Here is a 25,570-nt window from a genome sequence, read left to right on the forward strand (position 1 = left end):
GCCTCCAATGAATCCGCCCAGCGCTCCATCGCTCTGGCAACCCAGCAAATGGCCATAGCCGGCCGCGCTGCCCCCCCCGCAAGGGAATAAGCGGACTTCAGGCAGATCTCCACCTTGCGGTCCGTAGCATCCTTAAGGGAGGACATGGATGGCATCGGCAATGTGGCACTACGGACAAGACGTGTCACGTGAGAATCCACCTGAGGGGATTCCCACTTAGCAAAATAATTATCCGCAAACGGATAAGCCACCGCCAGGCGCCTCTGCGGCTGGTATCGCTTGCCAGGCTGTTTCCACGCCTCCTCTAAATGGTCCACTAACTGACCCGAAAGAGGAAACACTGTGGCGTCACCCTTCACATCCTTAAAAAAGGCATACTTGGATTTAGCCGCTGGGGGAACTTCGTCCTCAATCACCAAGGCTGTGCGGACTGCCCGAATAAGTCCAGGAATATACACCTTGGACCTAGCGTCAGCGTCCTTAGTATGGAGAGGTTCCTGATCGTAAGGATCCAGAATCTCCCCATCATCAGACGTCCCTTCGTCATCCTCATAAGGAGCCATCAGACGCCACCTGCCATTTATGTGGCCGCATCACAGCCTCCCCCTGCAACACATCCGACAAGTGCTGTACAGAACTCGTCAGGGAGTTAACCCACGCCGGCTCCTGAGAAACCGGGAGAGGGGAAATAGGGAGGCTGCGGGGTACCACCTATTGTCTTGGGAAACCCTGCATGGGTGACAACACCACTGATTGCCGGGACAAACCCATCTGCGTAAACACGGGCTGCGGAGCTAACTGTCCCACTAAGGTTGTAAGTGCCTGAGCAAAACAAGCCCAGGGCGGCTCCTGTACCGGTGCTGTAACCGTAATAGGCCGCGCCATTGACAAACACTGCCGGCAGAGGCCCTCCGCGCTCCCCTCCGCTCCGCTAAGGGTACTTTACACGTAGTACACTGTAGCCGGAGAGGAAAATCACTTTCAGACATGACGGTACAAAGTATGTGACCCCTCTCACCAATTGTTTTTTAAAGAGGCGAGACCACCCTGCAGCACCGCACCGCAAGGGCTTAGCAGAAAGAACAGGGACAGTAATAAAGCTGACAGTCAGAATAGAAGATACAGGCAGCAGCGCTAGCACAGTCACATACAATGCAAAGAAAATCAATTCCTGCACTAACCAGCGCTGATAAATCAACTACACAGAGTCTGGTAGGACACAGCGCTGCATACACAGACCTGACCACAGCGGATTAGAGGTATGCGGGGGGACCCAGACCACGATGCCTCCGTCCAGGCTTCCAGCAGCGTTCACCATGCGTTCAGGAAGATGGCCGCCGAGGAGCAGAGAGGAGGCTGGCCTGGGGGAGGAGCGCTGCCACAGGGCCAGTCGGCGTGTTGCAGAGAGGGCTGTGTGCAGCGGGGGAGGCGCCGGCTGTGAGACAGGGAAGGCGCGCTCCCCTGGCATGCATTTAACCCCCGGGACGCCGCAGCACTACCGCTCTGCTGTGGTCCGCTGTCCCAGGGGGGTAGTGGAAACGCAGGTTATATACCTGGCTCCACACTGCAGCCAGTCCCCAGGGAGCCCCCTGCCTGGGGACTTTGGACCATGTAACAGCGGGGACCCACCGCGGGACCCTGCTGCTTACCTTGCTGCCCCCCTTGATTCCGGCCATGGTCCGGAACATCTGGGGTCACCACTAGCTGTGACCCCAGATGCTCACCAGCATCCCCGGATCGGTACCGGCGTTCTGGTACCGGCGGGGGTGTAGGGAAGACAGCATGAACGTCAGGACTGACTGTCCATGCTGTACATCCAGATGTGCAGCCACAGCTGCATGCAGGAAAACTTCAGGGGCTCTTCTTAGCCCCCACTCCAACAGGTGCACCCGACTCCGGCCGGGCACCAAACTAAACTGAGGTGCCTTGGCTCGGGGGCGGGGTATAGGAGGGGACCCTAGTGCATCCTGGGAGGCTGAAAGCTTAACTCTATGGTGCCCGATGACTGACATCACACCTATACCCCAAGGTATCCTGTGGATACCCTATGGACCCTGAAGTAGAAATAGGATTACCCTCTTCTAATTTATTAACAGTTATTATGTAGCACCAGCACATTCCATATGGCTTTACAATTGGGGACAAACAATAAAACAAGACTGAGTATTAACAGACAATGCAGTTTGTTGTGGACTTATCTGCAGCATATGATACAGCTGACTATACCCTCCTCATTATTCCTTGGTCTAAAAGACAGCGCATTATTACAGCTTTTTATTCCTGCATGTCTGATTCCTCCCCAGCTCCCTCCTATTTGTTGGCTTGAACCATGGCTAAATGATGGATCCTCTACTATTTTGTTTTTAAGGCCGGTACACACTACTGTAGACCAGTGGTTCTCAAACTCGGTCCTCAGGATCCCACACAGTTCACGTTTTCCAGGTCACCTGGCAGGTGCACATGTGTATTCATTAATCACAGGTGGAGCTAATTATTTCACTTATGATTCTATGAGGAGACCTGAAAAACATGCACTGTTTGGGGTCCTGAGGACAGAGGGCCTGATTCAGAGCCGGACGCTCTGACAGAGCGCTCGCTCTGAATCAGGGCCGGCCCTCTATCTTGAGCGGCCTCCTGGCCGCACGCATAGCTGTGGGTGACCACCCACAGCTATAGCAAGCGGCCAGGAAGATGGTCGCAATGGTCAAGACCATCGCGACCATCGGGCTTGCGACGAGACCCTTGTGATGTCAGTGGGGCCGGCCCCAGACGGTAGACGTTCCCATGGGAACGCCTCCATCTGGCCAGCCACGCCCCCGGCCCACCCACCAAAGGGATCGTGCTGTCACTCAACATCGACAGCACGTACCCTTTGGTACGAGACCCGGAGCGACGGCTTGGCCGTTGCTATCCGGGTCTCGCGCATGCGCACAACGGAGCCGGCTCCGTCGTACGCATGCGCACTGGGCCACCATCGACCCGCTTGCGAGCAGGTCTAAATTTGGCCCAGAATTTGAGAACCTGTGCACTAGACAATGTGCTATGATTTATGGAAAGAGTTCATGGAGCAGAGTATCATCAACATAAAGTACCAAAACCCAAACCTGCTGATCGCGTTACTGAGGTACAAAGTCTAATGCCGGGTACACACTAGACGAGATCTCCTCCGGCCGGGCTCTTTCCATCAATCATGGTTAACACCTCTGAATGTCTCTCTGTAAACTGTAATGTGATCCCTCAAATTGAAGTTTACTCCCTGACTGCCCTGTGTTCCAGCCTGGTTTTGCCTTTTTAAATTATTGCTGCTTTAAAAATATGAGCTGTCTAGTCTTTTGTTTCATTTGCTTTTAGATTTTAATTTCTTTTGAGTAGGGCTCTCACCTTGTTTTGAATAATCTCTTGTTTATTAATATTCTGTATTATAGTGCAGCAGAATATATTAGCATATGAAATAAGAGATGTTTTCCCATAAATATATTTTACACAAAGTACCAGTGCGGTTCTATAAGTAAGGCGTAGCTACCATGGGTGCAGGTGGTGTAGTTGCTACGGGGCATGCCTCCCCCATGCACCCACTTTTGGTGGACTAGGGCTGGATTAAGGTGGGTGGGGCTCCCTGGACAACAAAACACACACATATATATATATATATATATATATATATGCATACATACACACACACACATACATACATACATACATATACACACACACACACAAGGTAACAAGACCTCTCACGTGTGCAAAGTTCTATTTCAGTCTCAATTCCCATCAAGCCAGAGCAGGTAGACCACTGCTTCCCCTCACAGCCATTAGACTGCACCTCATATCAGTCCTACTGTCCCCAACATCAGGTGTAAGATGGCGGGGCTGGCAAACACGTGGTCATACATTGAGGTGTGTAGTGTGATCAGATTTCTGTGTCTAAAAGGCACATAAGCAGCTGCAATTCATTGCCAACTTGTTGAGGTGTACGGTGATCACGTCATGTCACGGTAACCGGTTTGGTGCACTGCCTTTGACAACGGAAGGACAGTTAGGATGAGCAGCGATCCGGCCAGCCAAGCACGTCCACCACAGATGACAATTTGTGCCGCATTGAAGGTCTGATTCAGGAGGACAGACGCATTGGAGTTAGTGATATTACCGACCAGCTGAACATCTCAGTGGTTACTGTGCAAAATATTGTTCATGAGCAACTGGGGTACAGGAAAGTGTGTTCACAGTGGGTACCGAAGCAACTCACAGAAGTTCACAAAACCAATAGGAGGGGATTCTCTCTCATGCACTTCTGTGGTACCATGAGAAGGGAGCACGGTTCCTGTAGTGTAGTTACAGGCGATGAAACATATGTGCATCATGTGACACTGGAGACGAAGCATCCATGACATGGAAATACGCATCGTCCCAATCTTCAAAGAAATTCAAAACAACTCCATCAGCAAAGATGATCATGGTGACCATGTTTTGGGACAAGGGCGAGCTTCTTGTTGATTTCCTCACCAAGGGAGATACTGTGAATGCTGTCCGCTATTGTGCCACTTTCAGTCGGTTGCAGAGGGCAATTCGTTGAAAACGACCTGGGTTGATGCAAACAGGTGTCATATTGCTGCACGATAACGCATATATATGTAAGATGAATAAATTTACACAATGAGAGGTCTTGTTACCTTATTTATTGAACCACTCTAGTATGTTGCTTGGTCCTCACTTAGTGCACCTACTTACAGACAGCGCACCTTTCTGTTAGATGAAAAATATGAGATATGGTAAGAACTTACCCTTGTTATCTCTATTTCTACGAAGTCCATAGGGTTCCACAGGATACCTTGGGGTATAGGTGTGACGTCAGTCGCTGGGCACCATAGAGTTAAGCTATTCAGCCTCCCAGGATGCACTAGGGTCCCCCTCCTATACCCCGCCCCCGAGCCAAGGCACCTCAGTTAGTTATCAAGCCATAGGCCGGAGGAGGAGAAGGAAGAGAGAGAAAAAAGATCTGGACACATACAAGAATCACATTCTCACCAGAAGGAGACGGAAAACCGGTGACCAGAGCAAAGCCCATCTGCAGCACAGGTGCGAAAGGGCGGGAGTCCTGTGGAACCCTATGGACTTCGTAGAAATAGAGATAACAAGGGTAAGTTCTTAATATATCTCATATTTTCTACTTCAGGGTCCATAGGGTATCCACAGGATACCTTGGGGATGTCCCAAAGCAGTATCCTTTAAGGGTGGGGACGCTCCTGTGCAGAAAGGAGAATCCGCCGCCCAAAGGAAGCATCCTGAGAGGCGAAGGTGTCAAACCTGTAATACCTCACGAAGGTATGGACAGAGGACCACGTAGCAGCCTTGCAGATCTGAACTGCCGAGGCACCACGTTGAGCTGCCCACGAAGGACCCACAGACCTAGTGGAATGAGCCTTCAAAGAAGGAGGGACCAGTAGGCCTTCATGAAGATAAGCTTCAGAAATAGCCATACGGATCCAGGCTGCCAAAGTTTGCTTTGAAGCAGGCCAACCCTTTTTACGGAAGCCATAGAGGACAAACAAAGCGTCCGACTTCCTAAACGAAGAAGTGCGGTCAACATAAGTCCTTAAGGCCCGCACAACATCCAAAGAGGCCTCACCCACGGAAAGACCCGGTGAGTTAAAGGACGGAACAACGATTTCCTCGTTAACATGAAACTGGGAAACAACTTTGGGAAGAAACTCGGGCCGAGTGCGGAGCACTGCCCTGTTCCCATGAAAAACCAAGAAAGGGGGTCTACAAGAAAGAGCCCCTAACTCAGAAACACGTCTGGCCGAAGCAATGGCCAGAAGGAAAACAGTGTTAGCTGTTAGCCATTTAAGATCCACTGAGCCCAGTGGTTCAAACGGCGGTCCTTGGAGAGCCCTCAGGACCACAGCCAAATCCCATGGCGCCACAGGTGGAACAAAGGGCGGCTGAATGCGGAGAACACCTTGCATAAAGGTGCGCACATCCGGGATTGTAGCAATCCTACGGTGAAACCAGACAGATAGGGCCGAAACCTGTACCTTCAAAGAAGCAAGGCGAAGCCCATGATCTAGTCCCGCTTGCAGGAAGGCGAGAATCCGAGACAGACGAAACTCCCGCGGTGCATAACCTCTCGGTCGACACCACTGGAAGAACGTATGCCACACGCGATGGTATATCCTCGCGGAAGACGGTTTCCGAGCTGCGTACCGCACCACAGAGCTGGAAAACCCCCGGGACCTCAGCATGGCCGTCTCAACAGCCACGCCGTCAAAGACAGCCGAGTCAGGTCCGGGTGAAGACAAGGACCCTGAGACAGAAGGTCCGGTCGTAGCGGCAACCGCAGAGGACTGTCCACGGACAGACCCTGAAGGTCTGAGAACCAGTGCCTTCTGGGCCACGCGGGAGCTATCAACAGGAGCGTCCCTCCTTCCTGTTTGAATTTCCGGATTACCCGTGGAAGGGAGACCGGAGGGAACAGGTATGCGAACCGGAACGTCCACCGGACGGACAGAGCATCCACCAGAGACGCCCCTTCGCCTCTTGTGCGAGACCCGTACACCGGCAACTTGTTGTTGTGCCGGGACGCCATGAGGTCGATTTCTGGAAGACCCCACCTGTCCACCAGTAGTTGAAAAACGTCCGGGTGCAGGGACCATTCCCCCGGATGAACGTCCTGGCGACTTAGAAAGTCCGCCTCCCAATTTAGCACTCCCGGGATGAAGGCCGCTGATATGGCCGGAAGATTGCGCTCCGCCCAAACCAGGATCCGAGAGACCTCTACGAGAGCCGCCCGACTGCGAGTTCCTCCTTGCCTGTTTATGTAGGCCACGGTGGTAGCGTTGTCCGACTGGACCTGCACCGGGTGACCCTGGAGAAACCGCTGTGCCTGCTGGAGAGCATTGAAGACCGCACGGAGTTCCAAGATATTTATTGGAAGCTCCGCTTCTGTCGGCGTCCACCTGCCCTGGAACAAGTGTGGACCCGAAACTGCTCCCCAGCCCCGAAGACTGGCATCCGTTGTCAACAGGACCCAATTTGGAACCCAGAACGGACGTCCCTTGTTGAGGTGGGTCGTCTGTAACCACCACGCAAGGAACAGGCGAACCTCCGGGGTGAGCACAATCGTCTGGGACTTCAGAGACTGAGGCAGCCCGTTCCACTTGGACAGGATCAGGTGCTGCAGAGGTCTGGAGTGAAACTAGGCGTATTCCACCATGTCAAACACCGACACCATGGAGCCCAGTAACCTCATCGCCGAGTGTAAGGACACCCGGCGGCTGTGCAGACAACTGCGCACCCTTGACTGTAAAGCAGAGATCTTGTCCTCCGTCACGAAGATCCTTTGCTGTCCCGAGTCCAATAAGGCTCCAAGATGCAGAATCCTCCGAGACGGGATTAGAGTGGACTTCTGCCAGTTGATTAGCCAGCCGTGCCGTTGCAGCAGTGCAATGGTCAGGTCCAAGTGGCGTAACAGGAGCTCTGGAGATCCTGCCACCAATAACAGGTCGTCCAAATACGGCAACATGCGGACTCCCTGCAGCCGCAGAGAAGTCGCCATGACCGCCATCACCTTGGTGAAAACACGTGGTGCCGTCGCCAGGCCAAAAGGTAATGCCCGAAACTGGAAGTAGTCGCTGCGGATTGCAAACCTGAGGAACTGTTGATGGCGCAAAAGAATAGGGACATGCAGGTAAGCGTCCTGTATGTCCAATGACACCATGTAGTTCCCAGGTTCCAGCGCCAGAATGATGGACCGTAGGGTCTCCATCCGAAACTTCGGGACCCGCAAAGACTTGTTGAGTGCTTTGAGGTTGAGAATCAGACGATATGACCCATTGGGTTTCTGTACCAAAAATAGATTTGAATAGAAACCCTGGCCCCTCTGGGAGAATGAAACAGGCACTATAACTCCAGCCTGGAGCATAGTGTGCAATACCTTCCGCAACTCCGTAGCCTTCTTCCGGTCTGATGGTAGACCCGTGGTGAAGAATCGAGCCGGGGGTCTGTGCCGGAAGGAGAGGGCGTATCCGTGGGAAACCACCTCCAGAACCCAAGTGTCTGTCGTAGTGGTCGACCAACACTGGGCGAACTGTAGCAGGCGGCCTCCCACCCTGGGATCCCCCAAAGGGAGGCCCGGACCGTCAGGCCGCAGGCTTGTCATCTGGCTTGGGGGCCGGACGTCTGGTACTCCATGCCTGCTTCCGGGGCTTGGCAGATTTCTTAGGACCAGCCTGTCGAGGAAACGACTGTGGTTTGGGCCTGCCCTGGGCCCTAGATGACCGAAAGGACGATGGTCCAGAACCAGAAGGAGCAGCGGCCGACGGGAGACAAGCCGATTTGGCTGCCGCCAGCGTGGCCACAATCTTATCCAGATCCGGACCGAAGAGAACTTCTCCGGTAAACGGCAACGCCTCCAGACCCTTTTTGGAATCTGCGTCCGCCTTCCAGGATCGCAGCCACAAGGTGCGACGAGCAGCTACCGCTGCTGAAGAAATCCTAGACACCAGAGTACTAATGTCTAGGGCTGCCTCATTGATGTAGGTGGCCGAATCATGGAGATTGCCAATCAACTCCGCCTGTTCGGCCGGACAGTCGGAATCAAAAGAAGCCTCTAATGAATCCGCCCAGCGCTCCATCGCTCTGGCAACCCAGCAAATGGCCATAGCCGGCCGTGCTGCCCCCCCCCCCCGCAAGGGAATAAGCGGACTTCAGGCAGATTTCCACCTTGCGGTCCGTAGCATCCTTAAGGGAGGACATGGATGGCATCGGCAATGTGGCACTACGGACAAGACGGGTCACGTGAGAATCCACCTGTGGAGGGGATTCCCACTTTGCAAAATAATTATCCGCGAATGGATAAGCCACTGCCAGGCGTCTCTGCGGCTGGTATCTTTTGCCAGGCTGTTTCCACGCCTCCTCTAAATGGTCCACCAACTGACCCGAAAGAAGAAAGACTGTGGCATCGCCCTTCACATCCTTGAAAAAGGCATACTTAGATTTAGCCGCTGGGGGAACTTCGTCCTCAATCACCAAGGCTGTGCGGACTGCCCGAATAAGTCCAGGAATATATACTTTGGACTTAGCATCAGCGTCCTTAGTATGGAGAGGTTCCTGATCGTAAGGATCCAGAATCTCCCCATCATCTGACGTCCCCTCGTCATCCTCATAAGGAGCCGACAGAGACGCCACCGGCCGTTTATGCGGCCGCATCACAGACTCCCCTTGCAACACATCCGACAAGTGCTGTACAGAACTCGTCAGGGAGTTAACCCACGCTGACTCCTGAGAAACCGGGAGCGGGGAAATAGGGAGACTGTGGGGTACCACCAATTGTCGTGGGAAACCCTGCATGGGTGACGACACCACTGACTGCTGGGATAAACCCATCGGTGTAAACGCGGGCTGCGGAGCTAACTGTCCCACTAAGGCTGTAAGCGCCTGAGCGAAACAAGCGCAGGGCGGCTCCTGTACCGGTGCTGTAACCGTAAGAGGCCGCGCATGGACAAACACTGCCGGCAAAGGCCCTCCGCGCTACCCTCCCCCTCCGCTAACGGTACTTTACACGTAGTACACTGTAGCCGGAGGGGAAAATCACTTTCGGACATGATGGCACCACGTATGTGACCTCTCTCACCAATTATAACTTAAATAGGCGAGAGACCACCCTGCAGCACCGCACCGCAAGGGCTTAGCAGAAAGAACAGGGACAGTAATAAAGCTGACAGTTTAGAGAAAAGTTACAGGCAGCAGCGCTAGCACAGTCACATACAATGCAAAGAAAATCAATTCCTGCACTAACAGCGCTGATCACTCAACTACGCAGACACAGGGCCTGGTAGGACACAGCGCTGCATACACAGACCTGACCACAGCGGAGGAGAGGTATGCGGGGGGACCCAGACCACGATGCTTCCGTCCAGCGCTTCCAGCAGCGTTCACCATGCGTTCTGGAGAAGATGGCCGCCGAGGAGCAGAGAGGAGGCTGGCCTGGGGGAGGAGCGCTGCCACAGAACCAGTCGGCAGCATGCAGAGAGGGCTGTCTGCAGCGGGGGAGGCGCCGGCTGTGAGACAGGGAAGGCGCGCTCCCCTGGCATGCATTTAACCCCTGGGACGCCGCAGCGCTACCGCTCTGCTGCGGTCCGCTGTCCCAGGGGGTAGTGGAAAGCGCAGGTTGGTCGCCTGGCTCCACGCTGCAGCCAGCCCCCAGAGAGCCCCCTGCCTGGGAACTTAGGACCATGTGACCAGCGGGGACCCACCGCGGGACCCGCTGCTTATCTTTGTCCCCCTTGGATCCGGCCATGGTCCGGAACATCTGGGGTCACCGCTAGCTGTGACCCCAGATGCTCACCAGTATCCCCGGATCGGTACCGGCGTTCTGGTACCGGCGGGGGTGTAGGGAAGACAGCATGGACGTCAGGACTGACTGTCCATGCTGTACATCCAGATGTGCAGCCACAGCTGCACTGAAGAAAGCTTCAGGGGCTCTTCTAGCCCCCACTCCGACAGGTGCACCCGACGCCGGCCGGGCACCAAACTAAACTGGGGTGCCTTGGCTCGGGGGCGGGGTATAGGAGGGGGACCCTAGTGCATCCTGGGAGGCTGAAAAGCTTAACTCTATGGTGCCCAGCGACTGACGTCACACCTATACCCCAAGGTATCCTGTGGATACCCTATGGACCCTGAAGTAGAAAATACAATTTGTCGCCAGCCTCACTTATCCTTCCCCAACTACCACTGGAAAAGAATGCATGTATTGCAATACAATCTATTAAACCTGTCAGAGATAAGAGACTGCTACTAATATATTTACCCAGCATTTACCCAATTTCATATCGTGATCTGCTCAGGAGCAGTCTGTGACACGTCTATGGAGTTTTTCTGTTTTTTTTTTTTTCTCTCTCACCAGATTACGTCAGATCAAGAAAATAAGTTTCTAGGTAGGATATTTACAAATCACTACAGAAAAAATTAGGAATACAAAAATTTTATCAATAATAAGACTATACAGAGAACAATTTTTGATAAACATAATATGGGAAAACTAATATTGAATAAAATCAAATTGGTGCATTAATCATTAATATAAAACATATGGGAACAGTAATGTTGAATATTAGTGAATGCTTCTCTCCATTGGGCCAGGTATCGCTGGTGGTGTGCCATTTTATTTTTCCCATTTGTATTCTTATAATGGCTACAAATCAGGATGATTTGTAATGTGAAGCTTTTGAAGTATGTGGATCTCCAAGGGTTTGCTATTAGTTTGCCCGTTCATGCATTAATTAGCAGGTTACAAACATTTAGGGGTGTCAACTTTTTTCCTGTCTCTACACAGCTGATTAAAGCTGGCCACACACATAGCGATATTTTACACAATTTGGCCGATTTCGACGAATGTGGTGACAAATCGTGTAAAATATGCCAAAATCGTTGAGTCCCCACTCAAGATCACATTGCGATGCGCGTCCCCGCTGGTCGCACATCGCAACGTCAGATCTGCCGTGCAGTAGGGCAGATCTGACAATCTAGGAAAGTGAAGCACTGTGAAAGTCTGGATGCAGGAGAGATCGTATGAAGATTGGACAGCAAATCGTGTGCAGAGCTGCCGGGGAGAGTTTCAAGGGAAATCGTACACATCGGCTGATCGTGAGCACATCGCTATGTGTGTGGGCACCTTAAGGATTCACCCACTTGTTAGGGCTGTCATAAAGACTGAAGAGTAAACATCTATTATACGATGGTATTAAGTGTCCATTTAGCAGTGAGAGTTGAAAGGAGGCCCCGTAACCCTCTCACTGTTCTCTCTGGCTGCTAGGAGCTCATATAAATTACTTTCCCTTTATTTTATTTTCCTAAAGTCATAGACGACCACTAGAGCCAAAAAAAAAGAGCTACAATTGTGGCCATTTTGTGTCTGTCTGTTTGTCAAGTTGGAACAAAAACTACTAAACTGATTTTAATGAAAGCTGCATTTGTAGTGGAAACTCCTAGAAATAACCTGCACTTTGTGTCATCTCGATCTATCAAGTTAAGCTGAGCAATAATAAAAACAAAGCAAGAGATAGCAGCCGGTAAGGGGTGGGGAGAGGTGTTTTGGGACTGCGTTGACTTGAATAGGATAGGCTACATAGCAGTCTGTGCACAGGGCACACAGTGACATTGGTGTGAGTGGTGGATGAATAGGATAGGCTACATAGCAGTCTGTGCACAGGGCACACAGTGACATTGGTGTGAGTGGTGGATGAATAGGATAGGCTACATAGCAGTCTGTGCACAGGGCACACAGTGACATTGGTGTGAGTGATGGATGAATAGGATAGGCTACATAGCAATCTGTGCACAGGGCACACAGTGACATTGGTGTGAGTGGTGGGTGAATAGGATAGGCTACATAGCAGTCTGTGCACAGGGCACACAGTGACATTGGTGTGAGTGGTGGTCACTGTGTGCCCTGTGCACAGACGGCTGCTAGTCACGTGGGCCACTGCAGCGACTAGAATACCTCAAATAAATAAAATGGTGGCACAAGCAATTTCATCGTGGGAGAAGCTGTGGGCAACAACCATTGCGTGTGTGTGTATAAATATATATATTACATATATATACACACACACACAGATGTGTTAACATATCTATACTCCGTGCATTATTGTAGAGGTCTTGAAAAGAAAAAAAAAAAGGATAAACACTGGACATGTGGACTCTCTGCATAAACTTAATATATTTGTCAATAAAAGCCTTTGACACTTATGAAATGCTGTAATTTTACTTCAGTATACCATAGTAACATCTGACAAAAAGGTCTAAACACACTGAAGCAGCATGTGAAAACCATTACTTGTCACTCTCAAACCCATGGCTGTACACTTACATTTTTTTAAACTGTTGTATTGAATACAAAATAAGCGCTCTCAATTAGGGATGAGCAAGGATTAAAAATAAAAAACTCCTATCACATACAGCAGGTATAACTCCGTATATTGGGGGGAAAGAACACCCCTTGCTAAATTCGATGCGACTAGGATGCACCAGAGATTAATTTGATAAGGAACCCTTTATATCTGTGTGCGACAGAGTCTATTAATCAGCATGCAAAGCGTTGCGATGCGGTGGCTGCAGCTTTTTTTCCATGCCAAGATCCGTTTACAGACTCCCTTGCACACAGATATACAAGTGATGCATATCAAATTAATCAGCAGTCTCCTGGTACGTCCTAGTCTCATCGTGTTGCGACTTAGACATATTTGTTTTCTGGGCATGCAATAAGTCAGTTTGTGTCTTTTGTGCTGTTCAAACTGGCACAAGTCCAGTTTATCATCAGACCTTTAGTGTTAAATAAATCAAACTCAGCAATACAAAGTCAGAAAATATAATTAGGTCAAGAACAATTTTAATTCATTGCAATTGATTAAAAGCAAGCACAAACTTAATTCGAGCTGTAAACAAATATAAATGTAAAGTTTGTAACCATCCACAGCAAAACATCATCACATTATAATATTCACGTACCGATTATTACGCTGCAATTAGCTTACCCTGTAGCTGTTGTAAAACAGAATTAGTCTATAGGTACAGTGATGTGCTGGAGGGATTAGTCAGAGAAATACAGTGGTCACAGAGCACTGTGAGCACTCAGCATACTCTCTCTGCTCAGGGACAAGGAGTGGTATGGAGGTAAAATACACTGTTACATCATTTTAGAGCAAGGTAAATAACATTTTTGCTTATTAGTTTATTACTTAACTAGGCATTTTCATTAACTCAAGTTCAGGTGACTGGGTGACAAAAGAGTCAATGGGGTTTATTTACTAAAAGGCGGCTTTGCCACGGATTTAAAGCAGCAATTTCTTTTTATTTAAAATGAAATACACGCTGTATAATGACGTTTATAACTAAAGAAATTGCCTCTTTAAATCCCACAGCGAAACATGCATTTGTAAAAGTGCTTAGTAAATAAACCCAAATATTTAATGTTTGCAATTTATAATATTTCTTACGGAATTTTTTACATTTCCATTATATTTTCTAGTTTCCAGCATTTCATGCAGAGGTTTATTTTGCATTTCAATGTCCTAGCATTTAGCCCATGACTGGAGGCAGAGTTCTTCTCACAGTGTTTAATATTCTTCAGAGCAACTTGGAGAAAGTTTAGCGGGGAAAAAAGCATCTGCATGTTTGTGTAGATGATTGGTCAGAAAAATATATATGCAAATTAGCAGAAACACAAGTACAAAGTCATAACCTTAAAGTGTGTAATATTATAGATTTAATTGTACATCACTAGAACATTTTTAAGATATAAGATGCCACTTCAGCTACTGGCAATAAATAAGAACAATGACCTGCATCAAAAATAGAATGGTAATTTAATTCCCAAAGATTGCAGATATCACATGGAGTTTTTAGAAACCATGGGGGAGATGTATTATAGCGGCATGGATCGTGCTGCTATAGCATTCCTGCTTTGCCTCTTTACCGAGGTGAAGCAGGAAGCAGTATAAACGAGATGTACGAACATCTCGTCTGCTGGAGTGGGGGAGTGAAAATTCCGCCCTTCGGCGATCCCTGACAGAGCCCATAGCGCATTACCCTAGTGCTGATGCGCTGTGTCTCACCTCCCAGCCGGCTCCACTGGGCATGCGCAAGATCTCGCAAGCAACGCGAGATCTCACGTGTAGCCCGGCAATCGCCGCAGCAGGGACAGATATGTCCCTGCTGTGGTGATAGGGTAGCGACAGCTGCAGCTGTCACAACGCCCAGTGCCACTGACCTTTCAAGCATTGCCTAGCCTATCAGCGTGCTCTCTTGTAGATAGCAGCCCCGATAATGAAGTGGTATCAGCGAAGTGGTTTCAGCAGTACATTGCGTGCGCTGATACCACTGATCCCCCTAACGCACTTTCATACATCGCCCCCTATATTCTGAATGCTAGACCCCACATAAGATATACAAAGTATGGGCGACTATCTGTGCTTCAAAACAGAATGTCGCACAGCTACAAAACCACTTAGGATATTTTTTTTTTGACATGGCCCATCATTTATTTGCTGGCTCTGATTGAATACACAGAATGACTTGGAAATGACTGCAGTTGCAGCCTGCAGCAATTTTGTAAACAACAGAGATTCAATTAATTGTTATTCATTTAAATTAATGGTGGAATACACTTTGCCAAATCATTATCTGCAATGCATTCACTGCAGCATGTTGCAGTCATTCTGTGACTGCATCCTGGGTGCCGGACTAACAAGAATATCAGTCAGTTTGATCGGCCGTGCTAATAAACTGCTTCCCAGAATCTTAAATTGTCAAACTAAGACACCTGGAAATTAAAATCTTGGGTTAACACAAGAAAAGAAACAAGTGTCTTGCTTCCAATGGTTTAATTCATTTTAAACACATACAGCTTACATTCCAAAGTATACAAACAAAAAGAGAATACCCAACTTAAACCACACGTTCCATTATACATCACACAAACCAGAGATAAAAGAGACAGAGTACAGTTGAAAGTCTACTTAGGCAACAGTATCAACTCATTTAGAAGAAAACAAAAAACCTGATTACAACCAAACAATATCAATAAATATCAAATCAACCATCACTGAAAAAAACAAAATGGTCCCTTATGTGAAAAGTGCACTACATGGTTTGAAAGAGGACAATGGCAGCTCAGGTTTATCAGTGCCACCTTTCTTTTCTGACACACCCCGGGGTTCAAGGGAATGTAGTCAGTAATACCCAGGAGTCTAACTACCAGCAGCAACTCAGGGTATATTACTTCGTCTACAGGAAATCTAGGATGGTACCTGCCCCAGCTTGCATGCATTTCTCAAAGTGCTATAAGCTTCCCCTTCCTTAAAATACATTTCTTCCTATAATGTTGGCTCTTCAGTCTTGGAACATTGTAGCATCTAAGGGACACAATAAACAATGTTTAAAATGAAATGCTAATCTACAGTATACCAATTAATTTGTATTTTCTGAGTAAAATGCTGCTACTCAATCGTATGTACTATTCTGTCAATGCTGACTTTCTCCTGTCTGTAGCACAGTTTCGGGGTGTTTCATACAACACTTGTCCCTGCTAAATGTTGGGAATAAGCTCTGTACCTGCTCTACGACTTCAGTGTAAATCTGATAACACAACTGCAGTAAGTAAAACACCAAACCCCATGATGAACAATACTTGATACTCTATAATATAATCAGGATTCTGGAATTACCATCATTGCCGAAGGCAGCGTTATGGAAAAGTTTTCCTTTACTATTTTTGCATGTTTTTTCTTTCCTCTAAGAGGCCTATAAAAATATATATTCATGTCCCTAAGCAAGCACCATGGCACCAGCCACTGACAATATAAATATGCAGATGACAGATGCTGGTCTTTATGGGGGAAATCAAAAGTGAGCGATATGTGCGGACTGCCGCTGGAACGGTTGGGTAAAAGGCACTCTGTGACCAATATCTGTGCTCGTTTTTTCTTGAGCGTCATAGAAGGGTACAGGAAAATGAGAGTAGAAGATTGCCTGCTGTATTAAAAGGTAATGTTTGCAGCCGGCCATTGCTCACAAAAGAATATCCCCCCTAAAAGACTATGGGCCTGATTTTGAGGTGGGAGCAAAACAAAAAAGAGCCAGTAACTGTGTAATTGGACAAACCATGTTGCAATGAAAGGGCTGCAAACACATATATTTTTTTGCATGCAGTGTAAATACTGGCTTGCTTTTGCATGTAGCCCACAAATACTGGACAGCTTTATTTTTACACAGCAATTAAGATTTGAGTTTAGATACATCCCTCTATCACATATAATTCTCTCTTTCAGGGCAACATGGTTTTGCCTTGGCGCACAATTACTTGCTTTTGCTTTACTTGCACCGCAGAAGCGGGACCCTATGTATCAAAAACATGGATAGAAGCGCTTATAAATCGATCATAGTTAAGCATAGCTTGGTTGATAATGGTGCACTAAGCTCAGTTAAACCACAATTAAAACAGAGGCAAGATAGAGCAGTCATAAGCAACCTCGCTTGCACATATACATTATAATATGATGTTTGGCAAGTGACCAAGCATTAGCGTTTGTCATCGGGAACTGCATAACAATGCCCATGGTTTGACGATTCAGCCCCTACACTATTTTACTTTGGAATTAAATCTCATTATGACAACAAGTGGAACATTTACAGTGATCTAGCAAAAATGTTTTTGTTTATTTTCCAACTTTAATGCTGCTTTTCCGACTCCTAGACTAGCAGACTTTCACTAAGAAACCAAAGGTGAGAATGCAGAAATGTGATTCCCTTAAGGAAAAAGGGTCACATTAGGGATAAGGCAAACTTATCCATTCCCGACATTTCTGAATTAAATCTCCCATGATGCTCAGCTACAGTAATTGCTATGGACCAGAAGGTTGTCTATCCTGCTGCCACAGGAAAGCAATATAACACTATAGGTCTGTTAATCTGTACCAAAAACAGATAGGATTGTGTGCGATGTTTGCACTCGACATTCATTCCAAGCCAATAATACTCATTATTCCATCTGAAAACATTCTGTAGACAGAAAAAGGTCACTTGGAAAATCTGTTTCAAATCTATGATGTAAAGATGAATCACCTTAGCACTAAATCCCTGTCATGCCTTTTGCTTCAGAGACAGTAAAATGTTGTGAATAGATTCATATTAAAACCATGAGCGAGATGGCCTGTCTTCTTTCATATAAAGTAGAATGATCATGTCAATATCAATTTCAAATTAAATAAAGATTTAAGAACCACGTTTGAATAGAACTGTCGGTGCAGATTATACAACATTCTTCACTTTACTGTACTTCTTCAATGCAAATAAATGCACTTGGAGTTATAACAGCTGGACCCGCTCCCAGTGATGTAACTGACAGGAGGAGTGTAGATTGCCAGTTACATCATTGGGAGCTGCTGGAGTCATTATAAATAAGGGTGGTGAGATTTAACTACTAGCGCACAATGTGCTGGAATAACCTCTTATTTCATTACAGCAGGTGTTTAGAAATTAAAAGCACAATTCTCATTTAATTCTCCCATTGGTTCTAAACAGTTCCTAAGGAAATAATATGGCCTGTGCAGTCAGCTCTAACCATCAGAGTATAAGGAATTCATTTTGATGAAAACCATTGAATCTTTATTGTACTGTGTTTCATTTATAACACCTCTATTCAAACAGAGTAAAGAAGCCAACTCTTGCGTATCTGACACAAATGAAGCACAAGAGCAGCAACACTTGGTTTAAGCACCACCCAGTGAGATATCTGCTTATTTATACCACAGTATTAGTACGGGGTTAGTTTTATATTCGGTAGATGACAGATAATAAAGCCTTGTAATATAAGTGGGAGTAAAGAGTAAAATATTAGAAAAATGACCTTGCAGTAGTAATACAAGTCACATTTATTTCATATTAAGATCCAATCTTGATGTACCCCTTCTTTAAACAAAGGTAAATGCAGTTTGCTCGATTGCTTTACTAAGTAATTGTCGTGTATGAACCATTGACACACCTGCCTTAAAAACAAACACGATAAGCCAAGATCATCTCTCAATCTTCAGCGGAGGGAGCATCCACAGAACATACAGACACAAAACAGCACAGCTCCCACACCTCTTCCGTGCCAACCCTGTCTACAGGGGGTACATTGTTATGGCATGTACTGCCAAATCTCGCAAGTCCACCCCCACTCACCATTTCCAAAGGACAAATAAAGAGCAACAGCAGCTGGATGAGTCAGAAGAAACACGGCACCCGATAAAAACACCCCAAACCAAAACGGCAAAGTAAGCGTGTGTGGAACCAGGAGGGGCAGGTGGGATGGGGTGGTCTGTGTAAGAGGCCAAACCCAACCTGCTCTGGCTGAGGAGGGACATTTGGATGGAAAGGATGGGGGAGGAAGAGTCAGGCGCACACTGGGGAGGCAGAGATAGGGCCGGGAGTCATTACTTCTTGTTCTTTAGTTGGTTGGCTAGCCAGTCCAGCCCTTCGTACAGGCCATCTCCACTGGTGGCACAGGTGGACTGGATGTACCAGTTGCGGTGACGCAGAGAATGAAGACCCAGCTTGTCTGTAATTTCAGCAGCATTCATAGCATTGGGAAGGTCCTGTTAAAAAATTATTAAGAAAGGAGACAATTAGGGCCATAATGTATTAACAGTGAAAAATAAAAAAGTATGCCATCATAAACATTGATAAAGCTACATCATGTTTTATGTTCACACTGTATTGTTAAAAATGTATAATGACATTAAATACATTCTTTAAGAGACACTACATTACTATCTATACAATATATGATTGCCTATTAGCATTGCATACATGGGTATCAAAAGACAGGAATAGACAAAACTTTATCACTTGTCCTTGCTTTTAGCTACTGTGACCCATACATACCAACGCATTTGGTATGAAAAGCCGGCTGCCGCATGACCAGCAGTTCGAATCCCGGCTGCGGCAGCCCGACAAAACAGCAGATCCCGGCAGCGGAAGCCCGACAGCGCTGGAAATCCCGATGGTCCCTAAGGTAAGTATAAACTAACCTAACCTACCCCCCTAACCCTCTTTAGGGGTGCCTAACCCTAACCTCCTCCCTCTAAGTGCCTAACCCTAACCCCCCCTTTCCCGCTGCATAAACCTAAGTCCCCCGGGGGCGTGCCTAACCCTAAGTCCCCCCTGGGGGTGCCTAACCCTAACCCTCCCTCCCCCTAGCCTAACCCTAACCCTCCCGGGGGGGTTCCTGACCCCATTTCCCCCCCGGGTGCCCTAAACCAAACCCTCCCCCCCCCGCGCGGCTGTCCGCTTGCGACGCCCGGCATCCCTTCGATCAGGATGCCGGGCGCCTGTCTCCCGGTGTCGGGAAAATGACAGGCGTCTAGATTTTAGACGCCTGTCATTTAACCCTAGGCGGGATAGAGGATTGCGGCCGTCAGCTTCCTAAACGTATATCGCATACCAACACAGAAACACTCCCTCCGGGAGATCCCAGAGAGGGCAGCCAGGTGAGAGGTGTTGTACCACAATCACAAATATGCATCTGTTCATCAAAGGCTACCAGTCACGCTCCCATTTCCTCCTTACTGGCCCAGGCTTCCATTGCCCACAGTCTCATTCTGAGGTATCAGTGCTCCTTGCCCATAGTACTTTCTATTTTATTACTGTATGCTACTGAGTATTTTTATGGCACCTTATAAATAAGCAGTAATTACTACAGTGTACTATGCACTTAATAAATGCTCCCGTAGAAATCTATTATAAGCAGCTCAGGAATGCTGCAGGCAACATTAAAATTGACCCAAAGCAACTGCTTGCCAGACCTCGTGTATTTACAGGTCCATTCACTAACATTATTATTTGTTGTCAGAGACCATTTACTGGGTTTTATTGCCACTTATTAAATACGCTTTATTTTAATGTAAGAGGCCATATAAGGCCAGCAGATTATTGTGTTTTAAAGTTTACACAAACAAACCTGTTTATTAGCAAAAACAAGCAGTACAGCATCCCGAAGCTCATCTTCAGCCAGCATCCTCATTAGCTCCTCACGTGCCTCGTTAACCCGCTCTCGGTCATTACTGTCCACCACAAATATTAACCCTGACAAAACAGAAAATATATTCATTTTACCTGTTTGACTACTATTCTTATTTGCCAATTCATACAGCAAACCTTAGCTTACATTTACTGGTTAAAGGTAAGAAACTGAAATCTAGTTGATGCAAAAACAACAACTAGCTCCTAGCACTAATAAGACAGGTGTGTAAATAAAACAATTCAAGCTGCTAGTCCAAGTAGACCAGTACCTCCTGGTCTCAATAAAGTCACCCACAAAAAACTACAAATTAGGACTGCGCTATAGCTAATTTTTAGTTTTTTGTACATCTACTGGCTGACAAAATGCAAATAAGATGGGGCACCCGAAATATCAAAGAAAAATCACCAACAATTATATACTTTATTTTTTTTTTTTAGTATATTGTGTAAAATGAATGCAAATAAACAATGAAATGTAATTAAATGGTTTTAGTCATTAACATATAATAACTTTTTGAAAGCCCACTCCAATATGCACGTTGGGAGCATTTTGCAGTGCTGTTGTTTATATGGAATGGAACTGGGTCATTCCATGTGACTCACGTTACATTTCATGTTAATATTGAGACGTTTAATTGCACCACACATAAAAATGAAGCCGAAGTTCAACATTTTAAAAAGATGACAATAATATATGGGGTAGGTAGTCATATTTACTGCTTAGAAAGCAAAAAAAAAAGTACACACTTAGTTATTAAATTATATTGTTTCTATGCTTGACTCATGTTACAACAGAATGGACATAGGGCCTGATTCAGATGTTCATCCGAGGATGGACGCACATTTCCAATGGTTAGTGGCTTGCGCAACACCCGTTCTGCGCATGTGCAGAACAGGTCCTGCGATCTTGTTACAAATCTTCTAAGCCACACAGCATGATTGACATGCTGTGGCGTTTAGGGGGTGGAGCGGGGGCGTGTCTGGGGGTGGTCGCCGTTCCCGGAAACTGAGGCGTATCGCCTCCATTTTCCAGGAGGGCCGACGCAGATTCCTGGCCCCTTGCGTAAGCAGGCTGTGGAAATCTTCAGCTCCTGCAGCCTGAATAAAGGTCGCGATGGTGCGACCTGGGATCGCAAATGCAGCAAGGAGGTGTCTGACCGCTCCTTCAGCATTTGCACCGGAGATGGAGAGATTTGCACAGCTGCTTGCCAGCGACTCTGCAAATCCATCCATCTCTGAATCAGGCTCATAGGAACTGAGGGGACATACAGTACCTTGCAAAAGTATTCGCCCCCCTTGGCTTTTTTTACCTTTTTGTTACATTACAACCTGTAATTTATTTATTGTTTTATCTGAATTTTATGTGATGGATCTGCACAAAAGTGTCTAATTTGATGAAGTGAAATGAGAAAAATATATATAAAAAAAGAGTCTTTATAAATAAAATTCTGAAAATTGGCATGTGCATATGTAATCACCCCCTTTGCTATGAACCCCCTCAAAAGTTCTGGTGCAACCAATTACCTTCAGCAGTCACATAATTAGTGAAATGAAGTCCACCTGTGTGAAATCTAAGTGTCACATGATGTCAGTATAAACACCTTTTCTGAAAGGCCCCAGAGGTTGCAACACCACTAAGCAAGAGGCATCACACCATGGAGACCAAGGAGCTCTCCAAACAAGTCAGGGACAAAGTTGTTGAGAAGTACAATTCTGGGTTGGGTTATAAAAAAATATCCAAATCTTTGATGATCCCCCGGAGCACCATAAAAATCCATCATCATCAAATGGAAAGAACATGGTACCACAACAAACCTGCCAAGAGAGGGCCGCCCACCAAAACTCAGACTGGGCAAGGAGGACATTAATCAGAGAGGCAGCACAGAGACCACAGGTAACCCTGAAGGAGCTGCAGAGTTCCACAGCAGAGACTGGTGTATCTGTGCATGTGACCACAATAAGCCATACTCTCCATAGAGCTGGGCTTTATGGAAAAGTGGCCAGAAAATAGCCATTACTTAGTGATAAAAATAAGAAGACACAATTTGAGTTTGCCAAAAGGCATGTGGGCGACTCCCCAAATGTATGGAGGAAGGTACTCTGGTCAGATGACACTAAAATTGAACTTTTCGGCTACCAAGGAAAACGCTATGTCTGGCGCAAACCCAACACATCCCATCACCCCAAGAACACCATCCCCACAGTGAAGCATGGTGGTGGCAGCATCATGCTGTGGGAATGCTTTTCAGCAGCAGGGACTGGGAAACTGATTCGAGTCGAGGGAAAGATGTATGGTGCTAAAAACGGACATTCTTGAGCAAAACCTGTTTCAGTCTGCCTATGATTTCAGACTGGGACGAAGGTTCACCTTCCAGCAGGACAATGACCCGAAGCATACTGCTAAAGCAACACTTGAGTGGTTTAAGGGGAAACATTTAAATGTGTTGGAATGGCCTAGTCAAATCCCAGATCTCAATCCAATTGAGAATCTGTGGTCAGACTTGAAGATTGCTGCTCACAAGCGGAAACCATCCAACATGAAGGAGCTGGAGCAGTTTTGCCTTGAGGAATGGGCAAAAATCCCAGGAGCAAGATGTGGCAAGCTCATAGAGACTTATCCAAAGTGACTTGCAGCTGTAATTTCCGCAAAAGGTGGCTCGACAAAGTACTGACTTTAAGGGGGTGAATAGTTATGCACGCTGAAGTTTTCTGTTATGTTGTCCTAAATGTTGTTTGATTCACAATATAAAAAAAACACAACTTCACAGTTGTAGGCATGTTCTGTGAATGAAATGATGCACACCTTCAAACAATCCATTTTAATTCCAGGTTGTGAGGCAAAACATGAAAAATGCAAAGGGGGTGAATACTTTTGCAAGGCACTGTATATGTATTTAAACCTGTTCTCCTAATTATTGTTATACTATACACTTATAAGACCCTAAATTTATAATTGACACAAACAAAAAACTGAATGTTAACCACACTATACTTAAAATCAATTTTGAATATCTATGTTCCCTGTTTGCAGTTAAGTGGGTGGGCCACGGAGACCTTAAAACAGCAGATCAGCTTGTGAAAATGGTTGAGAGGTATGTGGCCGCCAAAGAAATATTGAGTGTACCCCACTGTTTCTTAGTCCCACAACGACGATCTTCGGTGACTTCTGGCAAGACTGTTCCAGGGAAAACATGTGCTGGGCAGTGGATTGAACTTAAATGTCCAGAAACTGTAAGCGTGGAATCTGAAGATTGTCCAGCTATGCCAGAAAGGTTCCTACCTCGTATAAGACTTGATCAAAATAGGAGCAGATGTTTTTGATGTGGTGATTTGGGCCATGTTGCTGCCACTTGTCCACTTCCCTCTGAATCTATACAGTGTAACAGTGCTTATGTAAATCGCAGAGTATCTTTCTTTGCCCAGCTAGCCTCCACTACAGACTGTCAAGCTGAACCAGATAAACAAATGTGAAGAATTATTGTAGAAGGCAAATGGGTAGAGGCTCCATTATATTCTGGTAGCCAGGTTACTCTTGTATAAGCCAAGCTGGCAAACTCCTCAAAACGTTAGGGGAAAACTGTTGGTGTAACCTGTATACATAGGGATACTCGACATTATGATACTACTGAAGTGAACATATAGTGTGGTCCTATAGTAGTCACTTTGGGATTAGTTCTATATTTGATGTTATAGTTGGGAGACATTTTTCCCACTTCTGGAAGCTGTTGGAAACCCAACATGTTACAGAAGTAAATAACCCAGATCCGTTTGATAATGTTACTGATACAGTGGCAGTGTTCCCTTTTTCAAGCATTATTTGCAGGTCAGAAAATAAAATAAGAGCAGCAGTAGGGAACTGAATGATGTACCTCCTCCTGAAGTACAAAATGTTGTTAAACCAGTTAACGGTATGCTTGATCCTGAAGTGAGAAAATATATCTTTGCCTCAGAACAGTTAAAAGACCCAACTTTGGTAAAGGCTAGAGAGAATGTGAAAGTGGTTCATGTAAACCCAGTAGAGCCTGATAGTAGGTTGTCATAGCCTCACATGGCAGTACATCAAGATTCGTTGAACCAAGTGTCCAAGAAAGAAGAATACATTGTGGAACAAATAATAGTTCCTAGGGCATATAGAAGAACGGTGCAAGACCTGGCTCATGGTCACATAACTGCAGGACATCTAGGGGTAGAGAAAACCTCAGAATATTTTGCTGCAGTTTTTCTGGCTAGGGGCCCGTAAAGATCTATCTGAATACTATACATCCTGCCCTGAGTGTCAGTTCCATGATCCCGGGCCACATTACAGAAGTTTGCTTGTTCCATTACCCATTATTGAGGTCCCATTTGAGAGAATAGCTATGGATTTGGTTAAACCTCTAATAAAGTCTGCCCGGATCATCAGTATATTTTGGTAGTAATAGAGATGCCCAGAAGCGATACCATTGCGCAATAAGTCAACAAAGACAATCGCTAGGGACTACAAAAGTCTTTAGCAGAGTGGGAAAACCTAAGGAAATTCTAACTGATCAGGGTACCCCATTTATGTAAAAAATCATGAAAGACTTGTGCCGTCTGTTTAAGGTTACTCATCTTCATGTATCACTCTCAGACTGATGGTTTCGTGGAGAGGCTTAACAAAACTTTAAAGAATATGCTAAAGAAGGTGGTGCATAAAAATGGGAAAGATTGGGAATATTTGTTACCCTATTTATTGCTGGCCATTAGAGAGGTTCTGCACTCTTCCACGGGGTTCTCGCCTTTAGATTTGAGGTATCTGAGACACCCCAGGGAATTGCTGGATATTGCAAAAGAGACATGGGAGGGGCGACCAAGTCCTTATAAAACAGCTATTGATGTTTCTCAGATGCAGGAAATAGCAACTGCTGCTGCGTAGATGGTGAGAGAGCAACAAGAACAGGCCCAACAAATGGTGTACAATTGCACCCAACAGTCTTTAAACACAACATAACCACTGAACTAGGGGTTACAGTTAACCTAAAGCCCTATAGAA

At 46.5% G+C, this 25,570-nt stretch overlaps 1 protein-coding gene across 2 annotated transcripts in view; it reads right to left on the minus strand.

The window, feature by feature from the left end:
• Positions 1-18,404: 18,404 nt before the first annotated feature.
• The window catches only part of ARF3 (ARF GTPase 3), a 28,739-nt gene continuing 21,573 nt past the window's right edge, over positions 18,405-25,570 (minus strand). For both annotated transcript variants that reach the window (XM_088448435.1, XM_088448425.1), the window contains exons 5-6: positions 20,498-20,622; positions 18,405-19,133 (exon numbers count right to left, since the gene is read on the minus strand). In XM_088448435.1, the coding sequence (XP_088304561.1) occupies positions 18,972-19,133; positions 20,498-20,622 (287 nt within the window). In that variant the 3' untranslated portion in view covers positions 18,405-18,971. The remainder of the gene's footprint in view (positions 19,134-20,497; positions 20,623-25,570) is intronic.

Source organism: Taudactylus pleione, unplaced genomic scaffold (genome assembly GCF_031769625.1).
Source record: "Taudactylus pleione unplaced genomic scaffold, aTauple2 ptg000005l, whole genome shotgun sequence".
Lineage (NCBI taxonomy): Eukaryota > Metazoa > Chordata > Amphibia > Anura > Myobatrachidae > Taudactylus > Taudactylus pleione.